The 18,283-nt window shown below is 46.9% G+C and overlaps 1 protein-coding gene across 1 annotated transcript in view; it reads left to right on the top strand.

Moving 5' to 3' along the window:
• Positions 1-18,283, top strand: part of LARS2 (leucyl-tRNA synthetase 2, mitochondrial) — a 123,535-nt gene that overhangs the window by 74,127 nt on the left and 31,125 nt on the right. Inside the window, exons 10-14 of the mRNA XM_004676252.2 lie at positions 4,929-5,033; positions 7,830-7,945; positions 10,583-10,866; positions 14,171-14,269; positions 17,199-17,336. Of these exons, the coding sequence (XP_004676309.1) occupies positions 4,929-5,033; positions 7,830-7,945; positions 10,583-10,866; positions 14,171-14,269; positions 17,199-17,336 (742 nt within the window). The remainder of the gene's footprint in view (positions 1-4,928; positions 5,034-7,829; positions 7,946-10,582; positions 10,867-14,170; positions 14,270-17,198; positions 17,337-18,283) is intronic.

Below are 18,283 nucleotides of genomic sequence, written 5' to 3'. Positions count from 1 at the left end.
CATTAGCCCATCCTCTCTTCAGCAGTCTTTGAAACAGTTTCGAATAGAACATCACACCAGGTCCTAAGTCTTGCAATTCTCATTTCAGAGTGGAAATATTCTTTTTGCAGATGTCAGTCTATTCAAGTCTCTCAATTAATTTGCACATCAAGTCTGAATTTTGACTTGTGACATTAGTCACGGAAGACAAGGAAGTACTTCGAATGTAATGCAATTTCTTTGCCCAAAGGTGAATTAAAGTTTCCATACCACCATGGGGTTGTGCTCCTCTGGCTTTGAGGTTACTCTTTTAACTGGTAGCCTGTGACTGTTGTCTTTCACCATCGCCAACTGGCTCCTATCAGGAAAGCGGCTTGGTTTATCCTAGAATGGCAGGTTTGGGGGTGACAGAGCAAAACAGTAGCCACTGCAAGTCATGGCTACATAGCTGCAACTGAATGTATCGCTTGCAGGAATTCAGGTTCCCAAACATGAGTTCCTGCAGTTGCTAAGTTGGTTTCTGCACATCAGCTTCTTAGTTGCCCAAGGTCATCAGGGTGCTGATCCAAGGTCCAGCATGTGATGTAAATCTCTTAGTGGGCATGGCTGAAGGGCTTTGTGTGGATTGTCCCCATGGGGTGAGATGGAGGAAGGGGACACACTGGCCAGGGTGACACTTGCATGGCAAAGTGAAGGCCGGCAGATCGTGTACCCCATCACTTTAGGCGCCCGTCGGTGACATCCACAGAGGAGTGGCGATCAGAGTGGAGGGGACAGCGGAGCAGCCTCAGCCAGACACGGACACAGGGCGAGCGGGCAGAGGCTCCCGGGCAGTTCCTGGCTCTGCCTTGGCGGGCTCCGTTGCTGATGTTGTTGACTAAATGAACTGTTTTCTGCCTCATATGCTTTCATTTAAGAGAGCAAAAGGCTTCCTTATAGAATTCTTGAAATGGAGTTTCCTTCCCTAACCATGGAAGTCCCTCCTTTTTCCAGCTGACCACCTCTGAATTAGCCCTGTAGTAAGCTCTGACTTAATAGGAACTAAAAGCCAGAAAACAACATCATTAGGGAAATTTGAATTCTAGAAGCTGTTCTGTCTTCTCCTGGAGTCCTTCCTTAACATTCTTCCTATTAAAATATTCAAACCCTGGTGTTTTGGAACCACTCAGCTCTGAATCACCACTGGTCTCCCAGCAATGCATTTTTTGCCGAAAGGGTAAATGAGGTCTCTTTAAAGGGGAACTTAGAACCCTGTTGTTGTTAACACATTAGAGAGCAAGAGTCTTATCTCCCTAGATGCCCCCAGAACATTAAGTGGATTAATTGCTCATTATTGCTTTTCTCCATTTCCATACTATCAGCATGGTTGGGACAAAAGGATGAGGAAGAGAATTGTAATCCTGTCCAGAATAGTTTGTTCTCTAGCCAAACTCTGCTAGCAGCCTGTGGGCACCTGTTAATAGTTATTGTGTGCAGGGGAAAGCTGGCCCATAACCTGCAAAAGGAAAGGTAAGTGGGTTTTTCTTTTGCCTCTGGACTTAGAACCTGGCTGTGCTGATCCCCCCTACAACTGCCCAAGAGAGGGGGTTGCTCAGTGTTTTCCCTCTGGCTGACCACAGAGCCCTCGTAGAGGCTCTCTGAGTAGACTCCTGCACTGCTTGGCTGTCGGTGCTGAGCCAAGGCCACTTGCCATTTCCCCAGAGGGCATGCGATGGCTTATTTGCAGTAGGTGCTCTGAAAGCTGATGCCACCTTGTCCTTTCTGAAAGGATGAGCTTTGTGTAATCTCTGTGAAATGCATGGAGAGTTCTCTGTCACCTCCTTGGATTCTTGCTTCACCAGCACTTGACACTCGAGAAATGGGGAGAACTTACATCTGGTCAGAAACTTCAGATTTTAGTCTGTTCTTTCAAAGTACAGAATGCTAGTTTGGCCAGGTACAGAATGCTAGTTCCTACTATGCCTTCATTCAAACCTGCTATATTTAAGTTCAAAGACTAATTTTGTAAATTTTTTGAGTATAAATTATAGTTCACGCATTTAAAGTGTAGCAAAATCCAATTTATCTTTTTTTCCCGATGCTTCTGCTTTTTGTATGTTTTTTTAAAGATTTATTTATTTCTGCATACAAGACTGGAGTACAGGCCAGAGGTGCGGGAGAGGAGGGTTGAAGGGATTCACCAGAGAGATTGAGGGTAACACAGGCAGGTGGACTGAAACACACTGCTGAGGGGAGCAGCGGGCAGGACAAGAGCGGTCTGCCACGCCATGTGGGTTACCTCCCTGGCTGGGGATCGAACTGACTTCACTCTTTCACATGTGATCACATTAATTTTTAATTATGTTCCCCCATATTTGTACCGTAAAGACCATACTGTTTCTGTCTTTATTTTCTGGCTTTCACTTAATACAATGTCAGAAAATTCTTTGTTTTTATGCAAACTTCACATCAACTCACTATACTAGGGATCCTGAATCTTCCCCATCATGTTGAACATTTGCTACTGTGGAGATGTCTGCTATAAACATTTTTGCCTCAATAAACCTACTTCTTTAGGATATATTCTTGAGTGTGGGATATCTTTGGCAGAGGTTATGAACATTTTTCTAGGTCCTATTGCATATTTCTTTTTTACTAGCTTTGGAAAGGGCTAAATCAGTTTACAGTGCCCCATCCAGCCATAGGTAGACTTTAGTATAACTTCACAGATGTTGATGTTATCCTTCTAAAAGTTTTTTTGCTAACTTAATGAAATAAGAGTGAGTTCAAGATTACTATAGTTACCATCTCTTTTGAAAATTTTATCCATGTTTTTTAAAACCCCAGTGATTAAAAGAAAATAAAACCTCGTCCTGAAAATAAATAAATAAAATCCCAGTGATAGATGTGTGATGCATGAAAAGTTAAGGCACGCTAACAACAGCAGCCTCCTTGCCCAACCACATTTAATTTTCTTGGGTATGAGTCCTCTAGGCTAAGTTTGGTAGCTATGACAGACCTAGGAAAACAGACACTAAAAGGGACAAAATTTTATTTCTTGCCCACATGAAGCTCTGAGTGGGGAGTTCAGGTCTGCTTGTAAGGCAGCCACGGCTAAGCTCCTTCTGTCTCGCCTTATCTGTGTGCTCTTCATCTGTGCTGCAGTCAGGGTGGCTCCGGCAAGGAGGGCGGAGCAGGGGGAGACAGAGAGGCACAGCAGGACCTAGGAGCTGTGAGGCCATGACCTCATGCCACACCACCGACAGGGAGGCCGAGCAGTGCCCAGCTAAGGGTCTTGTCGCTGGATCAGAAGCAAAGGCAGATATGGGCGACTGCTAGCTGCGCCGCAAGCTGTTCCCCGGGCACCGAGCCGCTGGGGTCTGCACTGTGTCTCCACGCCGTCTCCACTCACCCTGGCTAGGCATGACCTCCTGGTTTAACTGTCTCCACCAGTGCTCGCCTTCCATTGTCCCAGTATTACGGCACACTTTATGTCATAATTGCAGCATTCGCCAAGATGCACCACCTGCTCCTTGAGAAGAGACAGTATGGAATTAGGGCTCTGGGTCTCGGCTTTGAGAATGTCAGCACTTAGGCGGCTCTGCAGTAGGGGCTCCCCGCCACGGGCGCTGGCTGCGCCTCAGCTGTGGAGACCCCTGGGGGCGCTGTGCTGTCCCCACTCACCCTGTCCTGTGCTTCCTGTCAACCAAGGTTCAGCAAGATCAAGCCTGACTTGATGCCTGCAGAGCCTGGCTCTGCCCCTTTATTTTAAGGCCAAGGTGTGTACGACGTATTTTACATGATTACACGAAGTCTTAACACATGGCATGTAAAATAGTAAGAACTCAGAAATTATAACTGCTGTTAACTGCTTGTGCTGTCATAAAGCACACGCAGATTCGCGTTTCTCTCATCCTCGTGTTCTTCTTGGGGATTTTATTCGGGTCTTCCTTATTCTTTTCCTGCATATACTCAACGAAGATTCCTGAATGCAGGGCTTGTCTCCCTGCTACAGTCGTGGCAACAAGCTTTGTTGAAGATGTCATAGTGTTTAGCTAATTCCAAATTAATTGTTTTATTATGACACATAAATAAACTGAGCCAAGTATACTGTGACTCCATTTTGCTATAACTTTCTATTTTTGCCAGGGTTCACGATGACCTCATTTCTTTTCAGTGGCATTTTGTTCTATGACTTCCTGGCTTAAGATTCCCCATATCTTCCCAGAAGCAAAACTCCACTCAGTACAGTTTTCTGCATGTGCCAGCCTGCCTGCGAGATACTTGTCACTTCCTTCCTTTTACTAAAAACGCTGCCTGGGACCCTCTGCCACGCCCAGATGTGACCTGGTAGCTCCCCAGGCTTCACCTGCACTCTGTCTCTCAGCCCCACTCTGTCTTTGTCCTGGGGATGTCCTGTCCTTCCTCCTTTGTTCATCTGTTTCCTGAACCCCACACCTGTCTCCGAATTTACCCCTTCATTTTGCTGGAGGAAATTCTCCAGTGTTTCTTAAGAAAGGTACATGGGCAGGAACTGTCTTGGAATTTCTTCTCCACTCATTCATTCTCTACTCCCCCTTTCACTTCCATTTTCAAGTATTACAGTTTGGAATTTCAGATGTCCCCTACTTTCACCAAAGATAGATTTTTGTATTTCTGATTCTTCTGTATATTCGAGATATTTTTCAAAAGGAAAAGGGGATGACTTTCCTCCACTATCTGGAATGTGAAAATGGCTTTTTCACTTTTTTGATTATGAGCGTGGAGGGACATTTTTGTGTCTTTGCGTAAATCTTTGGTTTTTCTCAGCGGTGTAAATTATCTATTCATCCCATCAAAGAACACACTCTTGAACAATTAACACGAGCACCGAAGTTCTAATGCTTATTTTTCTCACTTGTTTCCTCTGAGAGCCAGACGGTGTTGGCTCTGGCTGACCGGCATCCACAGTTACTTGCTCTCATTTGCAGATTGCCGCACGCCCGTGATGGCTGTGAACATGCTCACCCAGCAGGAGATCCCTGTGGTGGTCATGGCTGAAGCTGACTTTGAAGGCTCTTTGGATTCAAAAATAGGTGAGCAGGCATTACAACTCGCTTGTTACTGGGCAGTGGGTTTCTACCTGATGTGAAGACTTTCTTTGCAAATTCAATTGGCAATTTTATCTGCAAATTGAATGGCAAAGAGGTAGGAAATAAACTCAAATCTATCTCTCTGATTAAGAAAGGAAATGAGGTTATGCAGGTTGGGGGGCCAGGCTCAGGAACAAAGGAGTTCAATTTTATTGACTGAAAAGCAGGTTAGGAGCAAAGGAAAGTGGACTTGGCTAAGTTTCTTGGCTAGTCACAGTGCATATCAGACGTGAGGAATGAGGAAGGGGCATTTCTTCAGATGAATGGGGCTTTTCTGTGCCCCTTGCCTTATTTTTTTTTTTCTGTCATTAATTTTAGTGTCACCATTTAGCCTCAGTTTCAGCATGAGGGTAATATATTTTGCAGCCTTAAGAGCACCCTCCTAGCCTCATCTGTTAACTGACAGAGCTGACCACTGAGTCCATGATCTGTGTAAAAATAAATGCCCCTTCATTTAATCCTCCCTTATTAAAAACCTGTGTCTTGAAAACATACCAAGTATATCATACCTTGCTCATTGCTATTGAGAATAATAAAAATTGCCTGGCCCACAGAGCCTGCCAGGAGAGCTAATTGCGAGACTCGTAGACATGGAAAGAGGAACAGGGCAACTCAGATGAAAATCCAGTTTCGGAACTCAGAATCAACAGCATGGTTGAGATGGGCTCCAAAGCTCAAGTGACAGGTGTGGGCTGGGTTTCTGGTGAAGGCTCTGCGGAGGCGGTGAACTTGGGAAGTTCAAGGAAAGCACCTTGAAACACAGTGAAATTAAAGGCATGTTTAGAACTATAAATTGGATGCCTTGGCAGCCTTATCACTCCTGAGAGTTCTAAACTAGCATCACCCAACAGAGTGTGGGGAGGGGCACAGCAGCCCTGTCCAAGTCTGCTCTTAGGACAGACCGGAGGTGTCTTCACAGCGTTCCTACTCCAGCCCATCTCCAAAGGGCCAAAACCCCGCAGAGAAGTTATTTCCATACACTATTTTCTAGTACATGGAAGAAATAGCGTGTCTTATCCAAATCATGTTTTTTCTCACAATTCTCAGGTCAGTTTTTGACAAAGTGACCTGGAGAAATGTCAGAACAGATATTTAGCCGTCAAGTCAGTCTCTTCTGACCATTGAAAACCTAAAAACTGGGTGGCTTAAAGGAATTTCTCCTATTGCTTTTATGCATGTTATAATTGGTAAAATTCCTTAGTACAACCAGCCAAGATAAAACAAAGGGAGTTCTCATATGGCTTTCTGCTTTCGTGTGTGTGGATTTTTTTGTCCAAATACTGACACAATATTGAGAGAGCTGAAAGAAAAAAAAAATCCGATTTTCTTGATGTGCATGGAAAATAATTTTTCTTGTTTTGATTTCCCATGATTATATAATTAACATTTGCTAAATCAATGCCTCTTGCACTCAAAGAAAACAGAAATAGAAATAAGCAAAAGATAAAGCGGTGTTTTTGTCCACCCTGCCTGCTTGACACTTATATTTCCCATTCTTCCACACCCACATGACCGGCACGATGGCCCAGAGCTTTTTTCATGTGGACACATAAATTCTGTGGTCACTTTGTCCTCACTGGGGCATACCTTCTCGCTCCCCCAGACCAGGCCCTTTTCCCTCCTGGACCTTGCATGCTTTCAGTAATATTTATTACCACTTGCCACGTGGCCCCTGCTCAGTGACCTTTTAGTTCATTCCAAACATTTATTTGCCTCACCAGATACTTTTTGTCAATAATCTCGGCCGGAACATGGCAGAACTTTCCATCTTACCAAGGGAACTACTTGTGCTCCAAACATTACCTTTGAGGGCAGCACCCTAGAGAGGTTGTTCATACACACCTGACTCAAGTTTTCTGTGTGTCAGTCACCCTTAGTTGAATGTCTCCCAGTTGCCACCGATGAGTGTGTTCAGGAAGGTGGCAATGTCTATAATAGATTCTGTGGCAGGTGTTCGCAACACCAATGCCAACTGGGCCACAAGGACGCACACATTTGGTGGTTTCAGAGGCATTTTCAATTGGCACAACTTAGGGGATGCTGCTGGTAGAGAGGAAGCAGGCAGCGTTTTCTGTGCACAGAGCCAGGGCATAAAAGTCAGCAGCGCTGAGGTGGAAAACTCCTGCTCTACAGAGCCAACAACTGAAAACCCTATTTTTGTCAATAGTGGAAGTCAGAACAGTAGGCCCTGGCCCGGTGGATGAGTGATTGACTTGTGCTCAGCTTCCTCTCAGGGCATATGTGGGTTTTAGAAACAGTGTGAATCAGAATGGGCTGTTGCCTTATGGGAACAAAGCAACATGCAAAGAAGCACTGGTGCCAGCTTTCCACCTTCTGGCTGAGTGGATTTTCCTAGGATGCTAGGAAGTGCTGCAGGAGTCAGTCCTACTTCTGAAAAGAACCCCTTTGTCTTTTCTCACTGAGATGCTTTCCCAAATGCTCATGTTGGCCAGCTCAGTGACAGTAGGCACCCCAAACTGTTATTTTTGAGTTACAACAATTTTTGAAGAGAAACTAAGCAAAGGAAAAAGGAAATAACACCAGTATTGTCCCAGGGTGGCGGGTTTTTCTAGGCCTGTTCTCTATTGTCACAGTGGATGTACATGGTTTCTTCTGTCTATGACTGAAAAAAGATAGGCTTTCCTTTAAGAAGCTAAAGCTGACTGTCACGGTTATTAGTTGTTTTGTGATTTGGGTACTTGCAAAGGAGACGTTTTGTGTTTCTTCCCCTCTGAATAGGAATTCCCAGCACCAGCCCAGAGGATGCCATTTTAGCCCAAACCTTGGGCCTGTCCTACTCTGAAGTCATTGAAACTTTGCCAGATGGTACAGAGGCACTGAGAGACTCTGCTGAGGTTGGTATCCCGTGGCATGGGCCTAAGAACAAATTCATGGCCTTGACATGAGTGTGATGAGCCATTTTCCTTATCTCCATACCTAACAGGGCTGCAGCCTCACTTTTTAATTTCTGAAAACAAACCATATTTCTTTCAAGATCTAGAAGTTTAATTACTCTGAGTTGAACTTAAGTCATCAAATTTTGTTTTGGGGAATCTTCTACTTAAGAAAATTACCTCTTCCAGGGATCGAACTCATGCTGCAGTGGCTGCCGATAGCTTCTTAGTACTGAGTCTTAACCTCTTGCCTACACCTCAGCTCTTGTATGCATAAATACATAAATTTTTAAAATAAGGAGAAAATTCCCTCTTTCAGGACAACTGATTCCCTGAGAGAATAACTTATACTGGCTGCTCTCCTGGAGGCCTCTGTCCTCCTTAGGTTACTTCTACCCAAGGTTTAACTCATAGAAATAAACAGAGAAGTGTGAGTGATGTTTATCTGGTCAGGTAATCTCTTGCTAGGTGGGCATACATGGCAGGATTTGAGTACAGCCTCGATGTTAACTATTATGATGACATTGTGGCGGAAGAATGAGGGGTGGGAAGGGAAGTAGGAGCTGGCTGAGAGCAAGGTCCCTTAAACTTGAGTGAACACATACTGGCAGCCTTGTTGAAACCCAGGTAGATACCTAGTGCCAGGGCTTCTGAGGCAGTCATCTCAGCTAGGACCCGAGAATTTAGTTCCAACAAGTTTCCAGGTGATAATGTTCCTGCTGTTGGTCCAGGCACCACATTTTAAGGATCACTGGCGTGGGCCCTTGCTATTCAAAGCCTAGTCCCTGGGGCGTCATTTGTTAGAAGGGGAATGTCAAATCCTACCCTAGTCTACTAAGATCCCTGTGTAACTCATATGCACATTGAACTTTGAGAATATTGATTTGTAGCACTCTCTTTAAAGCCTGACCTCACTTTGGAAACAACTGGAAAGTTTAAGAAAAAATGCTGATACCTGAGTATCACACTAGATACTCAGATTTAATGGCTATTTGGGGGCAATGGATGGGACATCTGGAGTGTTCAAAGTTCCCAAATGATTCTATTGTTCCTCCAAGTCAGGACACTATTAGCTTAACACTGTGATTGTCTACCTGACCATGCCTGAATGCCTGGGAGATGCTTTCTGGCCCACCTTGGGTGGTCCTTTTCATATAAAACTGGACATGAAGATCCAGGCTTTTCAGGTTTGGGACTACCTGGCTATAGGATGTTTTATGTGTGTATGGATTTATAAATATACATGTATGTGCACACATAGTGCACACACACACACAGTCACACACACAAAATAAGGATCTTGTTTTTTCCTGTGGAAGGAATGACATTTTCTGACCCCACGCTTGTGCCTCTGCTTCATAAATTGTATTCTTAGACATGAGTCATGCTCTAAGATATCAAACCTTAAATCTCTTTTTAGACCTTATTTGAGCTGGCTCCCTGGATATGAAGGAGAGCCAGCACTCGGTGTGTGTAGGGGAGCCCCAGATAACCCTCTATGGGGCATAAAACAGCACACTCCTCCCAAATCAGGGTCTGAAGTGCCAAGAGAAAATCCCCTTCTTGGTATAGGATTTAGCACTTATTAGTCAGTGTGTTGTAATATGGCCTTGGGTGGTTGACTCCTCTCCCACCTCTAGATTGGATGTCTGGAATAAAGCATCTTTCACGGATACAGAGGAGATGGATAGTGACAGACTGCTTTCACCCCTGAGCTTCTAGAATGTAAAGATCATGATGCAGGGCTTGTGATGATTTGCACCATGAGTCTCTGGTAGTTGTGCAGGATGCAGTGATGCCCCCCACCGGGGTGTGAGGTTCCCTTGTGGGGAGCGCCTTCCTTCCTCAGTGGAAAGGCTGCTGCTCACTCCATGTGCCTCGTGACTGTACCCCCCTTGAGGGCAGAGGGCAGGTCACGTTTATCGTGGTATCCCCAGGGCCAGCGCAGCCTGGCACAGAGGTGTGTAGTGTCCCTGCATCAACCCAATTCCAGGTTCCCAGGTCCTTAGGAGCCGCTCTGGCTTGATTCTTATTATTAGTTTGGTTTTCAGAAAGGCATTAGGTGAAAAGAGAATTTCTCCTTTCTATTTTAGTGTTCTGTCCTGCTCTCTCTAAAATGGGAGCATTTGGATACACAAGAAGTGGGTCTTGCCCTTCCCCGCTTGCCCGAATTCCCACTTCAGGGCGATGGGGGGTGTGTCGGGGACGGTCACTGCCATGCCGTTCTAAATGCCAACAATGGATTTCCCTGAGGTCTCACGGAGCTGGGTGGCAAGGGGAACCATGGAATCAGGACCTCAGGACACAGCGCCCGGCATAGTACCTTAAAGGGCTCCCAGAGCATTTTAATTTCTTTTAAAATCAGAGGGGGAAAAAAAAATGCACTTTTAGGGTCAAGCATTATAGTCTTCTTTATTAAGCAGGTATAAAATAGAACTGTTACTACTGCCTTGAGGAGGACGGAGCCCACAGAGGCACGGACACCGAGGGCTCGTGGCAGCCTGCAGAGAACCACTCGCAAAGTCCTGGTCGGGGCTGGGGCACGGGCGGCCGCTTGCTCTCGTGCTGGCGGAACGGGCACCTCTGTTCCCCTCTCAGTTCACAGGAATGAACCGGCAGGATGCCTTTCTGGCCCTGACTCAGAAGGCCCGGAGGAGCAGAGTGGGTGGAGACGTGACCAGTGATAAGCTCAAGGACTGGCTGATCTCACGGCAGCGGTACTGGGGCACGCCGATCCCCATGGTCCACTGCCCAGCCTGCGGCCCCGTGCCCGTGCCTCTGCCGGACCTGCCTGTCACCTTGCCCAGCATCACCTCCTTCACCGGCAAGGGCGGCTCCCCGCTGGGCATGGCTTCAGAATGGGTGAACTGCTCCTGTCCCAGGTAAGGAAGCAGCCGTGACCCTGCATGTGGCTACAGCACATGCTGGGGGGTCAGAGCCCCCCCCCCCCGGCGCTAACTCTGCCTCCCTTCCCTGGCCCCCACCGGCCTGAAAGAATACCAGAGGTCTTTAGGGCCCGAGAGTGAAGGGTCGAGAATCTGTGGCCCCGCCGCTGTGATTCGGCCCTCTCTCCTGTGCCGGTGGAAACAGCTGCATCGGTCCACATCTCTCCTGGGAACTTCTGAGCCAACTGATGAAGAGCTGCACTTTCTTGCATTTATATCCCAAAATGCTTCTTGGAGATGAGAGGAAATGTGCTCTCCTCTCAGCTTGCAGTTTTCCCATATAGTGACTGCAATAACAGCACAGATTTTATCACAAGTAGCAGCAGCGTCAGAGCTAACCACGAGTGTACTCAGCGGTTTTATTCTTCGATACACTGAAATGTACCACATTTCCTTCTGTCAATTCACTGGTGTATCTCAAATATGATTTTCTATGATGCTGTACTAGCTGATTAAACAAGTAAATAGCAGACACCAAATTCTAATATCTTCCTTCTTCCTCTATGGTGAAGTCATTTTTCTCTGCTTTCTAGACCATGCTGCAGATGGTTTAGTCTTCTGCCAGTATGAAGCTGGTGACTAGGTAACCGCCTCGTGCAGTTTCAAGGCTCGGACTGGGAGTCAGACCATAGATTCAAGTCCTGGCCCTACTTTTTTTTTTAATTTTACAAAAGTTTATTTTTACATCATTTTGTACATTTTTTTTCTTCTTTTTTTTCCATCTCAATTGTAATCCCCGCGGGCTGGCCCTACCTTTTAACGAGCTCTGTGGCCTTTGGGAAGTGACTTAATTTCTCTGAGATTTAGTTCCCTTATTGGGAAATAAAATACCCCGTTGGAGGAACTGTCACCCTGTACAGTGACATCTCCCGAACATTCAGTAAATGTTCTGTCGCTGCCCAGGACCTGGGACTTGCTGACCATCCTCCCAGGCCCTCCCCCAGGTGGCCCGAGGGTAGAGCTTGTAGTTAGGGAAGCTCAGGGTCGTTTTAGTGAGGACAACCGGCTTCAGGGCCAGGAGGAAGTAGCCTACCCTCTTGGCTGATAGGCAGTGACAAAGGGCTTCCCAGCCGGAGACACACTGGCCTTCGGTGACTAGAAAAGAGCTCTAGATAGTGGGGTAAAGTTCCTGCCTGACTGCGCATTCCTAGAGTGCAGATCCACAGCTTCATTGTTGGTCAAGACTCCCTGAATGAGCCGTGTGGCCAGGCAAGAAAGGACAGTGGTGAGGACCACAGGGCCCAGAGTTCAACAGATGTGGGCCTACTCTTGGGCTCCAAGACCTTGGGTAGACCTTCATGGCTCTGATCTCATCTGAAAAATGGGGTCATGAGTTGTACCTACCTCATAATCCCCCTGGTTCCTGGGGATTAAAATGAAACACATTCCGGGTATATCTGGCTCATGCCTGCACCCGGAGATAGTATTGCCACTGTTGGAGCTCATAATGGTGATGCCACTGTCTCCCTCCCACTTTCCAAGTGGCCTCTCCCATCCCTTCCGGCTTTTACTGTAAGCAGTACAGCATGTGCTTGATTTAAGTCCAATATGGACATTAAAAAGAAAATCAGCATGGCAAGCCTTTGCCAGATACTATTCTTTGTATCATTCGAGCTCTGCATTTTCTCCCTGACTTGTACAGGTTTGTACAAGTATATACTTGTACTAATGATGAGGCAGAAGATGTAACCTTTATCTTCTCATTATTCCTAAGTCGTATCTGTGTTCTGCTTAGTTGATCTCCAAGTGGAAAGCCCTGGCTTTACTCTAAAGATGCACTGTTGAGACTGGTGTCTTGCAGCAACCATTCGGTGGTAGGAACAGGACCCCTTCAAGCTCTCTCCTGTGCTCCTACCCCCAGGGCACACCGCTGCTCCTGGAGGGAGGCCCCTACGAGCTCCCTATCTGGGCCTCCTGTGCTCTCTGCAGGAGATGGGGAGTGGCTTTTGCCTTCAGTAAAAGCTGTGAAGCCAATCCGAACCACTTCCCAGATACACGATATAAATGCAACCCTTCTTTTACTTTTAGATTAAAACCAGACCGAAGTCCTTGCTTGCTAAATGAGCAGAAGATCCATCAGTTCCTGGGGCCTCTCGTGCTCCTTGAATTCTCCAAGAGCCCCTGTGGGCGGCTTTTAGTTGGGTGCTTAGTCCTGCTTCCCTGCCTCTCAAGGGAGAGGTCTGCGCTGCTTGCTGCTTCTGCTTCCCACTGCCCCCCAGGACTCCTGTTCACAGCTGGCTCTCCCCACTCAGTATGTGCCCTGAGGAGCGTTCTGGGGGGGCTGAGCTAGACTAAGAGCACTGCTACTTGGATTCCTAGCTGTACCTTTTCGTACCTAGTTGCCCCAGGCCCACAGCCCCGCCACCCTGGTCTCAGCAGTTGGACCCACCGCCATCCCTAGGGTGGGGACCGCTTTTCTTTTGGGCATTTCACACACCAAGGGATCTCACTTCTTTCACTTTCTAAAACAGCAAGGCTATCATCAGCTTTTTCTAAGGAACCTATCTTGAGGTACATGTGCTACAAAGAGCTGTCTGGCGAGGGGCTTCTTATTTGCAGTGTTTGCAGATTTCTCCTGGTTTCCATACTCCCAACGGGGCTCTTTGCAGGCTGCCGACTTGCTATCACTTGTCATGGAATGGGAAAGAGATGCTAGCCGTTGATTCTCACTGGCTGGTGTGAACTGGCTCCAAAGCACCTCTGCCTTAGAGCCTCTAGGGTGATTTACCCCCCCCCAAAGGTCATCGCAGTAGATTTCTGCACCCCTATGCCAGAGCAGAGATAGAAAAAAACCCAAGTTCATTTTTCAGCACAACGTTTGGTTTTCAACTTCCCTTCATAAAGCAGTCAGCTCATAAGCATCATAAAGCAAGCGCTGGTTGAGGCAATCTTGACACGCCTGAAATAGAAGCTCATATGCAAAAGAGACACTTGACACTGTCTTGTCTTTGTAGGTTGTTAGATTTTTCAATCAGGTTAAATTCAAAGGGGAGAAGAGGGCTTTTAATTGTTAGAGATTGAGATTTTTATTTTGTAAATTTCGCCAAACCATCATGTACTATACAAGAGAGCATTCTCTGCGTTGTCTTTTCATGATGTGGCATTGTTCTCATGACATTTTAAATTCATACTAATTGTCATAGCTTTCTCAAAAGCTGGTGGGAAGCTGCATAAAAATTTAAATAGAAACCAATTGATGAAGTTCCATTTTTTTTTGTTTTGTTTTGTTTTGTTTCCTTAGGTGCAAAGGAGAAGCCAAAAGAGAGACAGATACAATGGATACCTTTGTGGATTCTGCCTGGTACTACTTCAGATACACCGACCCCCAGAATACACAGAGGTAAGTGAGGCCCTGCTGAGGTCTTGGAGCCTGGGCCAGCCTGGATCCTCTGAGAATTCCTGCAAGACAGAATCAGATGAACATAAGACTTGTTGGGGAAAAGTTGGTGACACACGCAGGGGTGAGGGGCATATGTCAGCAGGGAACCACAGAGTTGGTGGGACTCCTGCGGAAGGAGAGGGTGAGGAAGGAGGACTGGTGGAAGAGCCTCAGCCAGCCAGTGCAGCGCTGAGAAGGCTCACCCAGGACGAGGGGACCCTGAGCAAAGCTTGTGCTTTAGAGTCCCCAATTGGGCAGAAATGCCTCTGCACGGTGCCCCCCCCCCATCTCCCCTAAGCCTGGGCACAAAGTGGATTTGGAGAGGGAACAGCTGGAGGCTGGAGGTCAGCTGTGCACCTTGAAACAGACTTGGCAGAGGAGTGTGTTCAATTATTAAACTGGATTATTCACAGCCAAGTAGATTCCCAGTACACGAAAAATGAAAACAGAAAGGAAGGAAGTGCTGCTGTGACTTGCGCTGGCCCCTCAGTGATCTGTGTTTATACAGTTGAAAGGCTGTTACATTATTTACTTGTCTGAAAATAAGGATGTAGCTGTCCAGGGAGCGAGGAGGGAGGAGAGCCAAGATGGGTCACCGCTTAGCACCTACATTGGCAGAAGAGACTGCAGAAAGAATTAGAAGATGCTGAGGGGCGGGGCTCAGTGAGGGAATGGCACTGGAGACCACTGTCCAATGGAAAGTGGAGACCACTTTGATTTTTCAACTGTGTGCTCGTGTTCCTTTGAAATAAATAAATGAACAATAAGGGAGAGAGAGCAGTAGGCAGAATGGAAGTAGGGAGAGGAGAGGGCGACCAGAAGTGGTCCCAGAACCCAGAGCAGCGACATACACTGAACTTCAAAGGCCTTGCCAGCTTGCTGGAGAACTATTGTGCTGTAAAACAACATGTTTCCAGTGTGATGGGTGCCCCCGCCCGCCCCTGTCCAAACCACGCCCTGAGCACAGCATTTCCGCAGTCTGAGTTCAGGCCATCCAGGAATGAGTGGGATCCCCAGTAAACAGTAGCTGAGACAGGCAGAAAGCGCTCAGGCAGCCCCAGCTAACCAACCCACAGAGGGGTCTCTCTCCTGGATCTTCTTTCTAGAAAGGTCTTTGGTGCATCTCATATAGTGGTAGCTTGTCTAGAAGGCAAGGGGAGTCGGGCTTTCTACCCCCCAGAATGGTCCAGGGACAGCCTCCTTCCAGTGACAGAGACTAACTTACATGAGAGACCCTCAGCTGGTGAGAGACCTGAGACCTTAACGTCCAGCTGGGGACACCAGGTAGCACGTCCGGCCCTCACGAGCTGCTGCTGTTCCTTTCACTCCGACTTGACTTCTCACCAGAGTGGCTTCCTCAGTGGGTCCTTCCTTTCAACATGACGCTCCTTAATTTACCCCAAACTGGTTTTGGGGCCGAGAGCCATCCTAGTCTTCCCTTTAATTCTAGCCACTTGGTGAGCAGTTGGACTTCCTTAATGAACCATTCGTCACAAAGGAAATTTTTTTTTGAAATTTTATCAGAACGTCAGCCTCAGGAGTGGAGGAGAGAGGACCAAGCCGCACTAAGCTGCCGAGGCACACTGGTTGGCCAAGCCTACCTGGTGAGGCCAGGGAAAGAATTCAGAAAAGTGCCTTGAGGGCCCAGGGAGCTGACCCACATGGCGCAGCAGACCTCTCCCATCCTGCCCGCTGCTCCCCTCAGCGGTGTACTCAGTAGATATTCTGTTGTTCTGCTCCCCACTCTGTCTCCGGTGAATCCTCTTACCCCGGCACTTCTGGCCTACACCCCAGCTCTTGCATGCACACATAATAAGATACATCTTTAGAGGTTGGGGCATCATTTGAAGTCCTGAAGTACAAATCCTCCAACAGAGGAGGTTTGGTTCATGGACCTCAGTGAGGGTATTTTACCTGAGTGCTGAAGAGGGCTGGCCTCAACCGCACGTCCTCTCCCGCAACACCCACCCGCATCCGCCCTCACAGACATCCACCTCAAGAGTCCTCCCAGAAAACAGAGGAAAGCCTGTTTTCTCTCCTCCTCAGCAACCCTAGGAGCTGGTACATGAGGGCGTCGCCTCTCTGATCTTTCTCTACTAAAATGCAGCCCTTAGGTAATGGGTTGGGCTGTTTCATGACAGTCACCCTAAATATGCCCAGTGTGTTCCGGAGGCCATGTACAGGCTGACCTCTGCATTTTTTTTTTAATATTTATTTATTTATTCGTACTGGGGTACAGGTCAGAGATGCAGAGGGTGAGAGGATTCACCAGAGACAGGCAGATCGCCACGGGGGAGCAGCGGGCGGGTCAGGGGAGGTCTGCCGCGCCATGTGGATCTCCTCCGGGGCAGGCGGGAATCGAACTCATGAGGAAGTGGCTTAAGCTTCTTAGTGCTGTGCTTTTAACCCCTGCGCCACCAGGGAGGGCCCACCATCTGCATTTTAAGACAAGCGGGAACACAGTTTTAAAAATGAACATTTAGTGCCGGCATGTTCGTCTCCATTATAAATGTCACATCGCCCTCTACTGGCACAAACACAAAAATCTCAGTTAACTGTAAAAAGAATTAAACCTAGATATCCAACTGTGCATGGCACTGAAATATTTTGTTTTGCTAGTATGGTTAGTATGGTTTCCTCTCCACATTTTATATGAAAATCTCATTTGTGAAAATACACTTCTGAGGCAGTTTTTATAAACCTCATACCTCAGTACCGACCTGATTTTCCCCCTCCTTCATTATATAAGCTTTACTCTTTGTATTTTGAAAAGCAAGCCATGTTCTCCGACATAATTTATCTGGGCATGTGCCAATCACCGCAGGTCTGTCTAATTCATGCAACTGTGGCAAAGCCGGCTGTGCAAAACGACCCTCCCGCTCTCTTGCAGCCCTTTCAGCGCAGCGCTGGCTGACTACTGGATGCCTGTGGATTTGTACATCGGAGGGAAAGAGCACGCTGTCATGCACTTGTTCTATGCAAGGTTCTTGAGTCACTTTTGCCATGATCAAAAAATGGTCAAACACAGGTAAGCATCTATACTGCCTGGGGAAAGAATTCCGTTCCAAGAACTTAAAGCCAGCATCTGTCCTGGCTAAGGCAGGTATGTACCAGAATCCTTTTTTTCAAGTGTGCGATCGAGGCCATTGTCAGTCTTAACCATTTGAGGTCTGTTCCTGTTGCTGAATCAGTTCCAAAAGCTCTCGTTGCTGCCCCACCTAACACTTCTAATCTTCAGCCCTTTTCTGGTTAAGTGAGGGAAGTCGTCAAGACTCACTCGTGAGCGAGAGCAGGGTGGCTTAAGATGTCATATGGCTTTTTATAGCTTCTCATCTGAGGTCGTCGTGTTTATCACCTGGTCCCTCTGGGTAAACTCCATTGCTGAGCTTGATTGAACCCTGTCTCAGTATGTTACTCTGATGAAACCATGTGATGGCTTTTAAGCGAGGGAATCACTTTGTCAATCAGTTGATAAAATCTTTTTCCTGTTGAATTATCATGTTTGCCATTACATCCTGAAAAAAACATATGTTTGCTTATATGTGTACATTTTCCCCATAATATATATATATTTGACTTATTGTGCAACTTAAAAAAATGAAATGGACACCCATGCACCCCCCCTTTCTCTGTTTAAGCAGCACGTACGGCTCCCCTAGAATCCCAGGGGCCGGCTCTAATCAGATCACCCCACACCACTATTCCGCCCTAACTACCTTCTAGCCCAAATTTGGAATCACTCATTTTCTTTATAAATGTGTCCCCTTTGTGGATATTTTTAAGCGACCTATTAGTTTTCCTGTATTTGAACTTCCCATGAGTAGAGTCACATTTCATTATTCTGCTTTAATGTCCTCAGCCACCCTTCTTGGGGCTCCTCTCCGCTGCTGTGTGGCGTGGTGTTTCAGCCCCCTCCACTGCTGTCTGGCTCTCCATTTACACAGCGGGGTCTCTATCACAAACTCAGGCTTTGTG

This window comes from Condylura cristata, unplaced genomic scaffold (genome assembly GCF_000260355.1).
Source record: "Condylura cristata isolate star-nosed mole 26May11 unplaced genomic scaffold, ConCri1.0 scaffold00004, whole genome shotgun sequence".
In the NCBI taxonomy this organism is placed as follows: Eukaryota; Metazoa; Chordata; class Mammalia; order Eulipotyphla; family Talpidae; genus Condylura; species Condylura cristata.
Note: the sequence above shows the minus strand (reverse complement) of the source record. Positions and strands in the feature narration are given on the sequence as shown.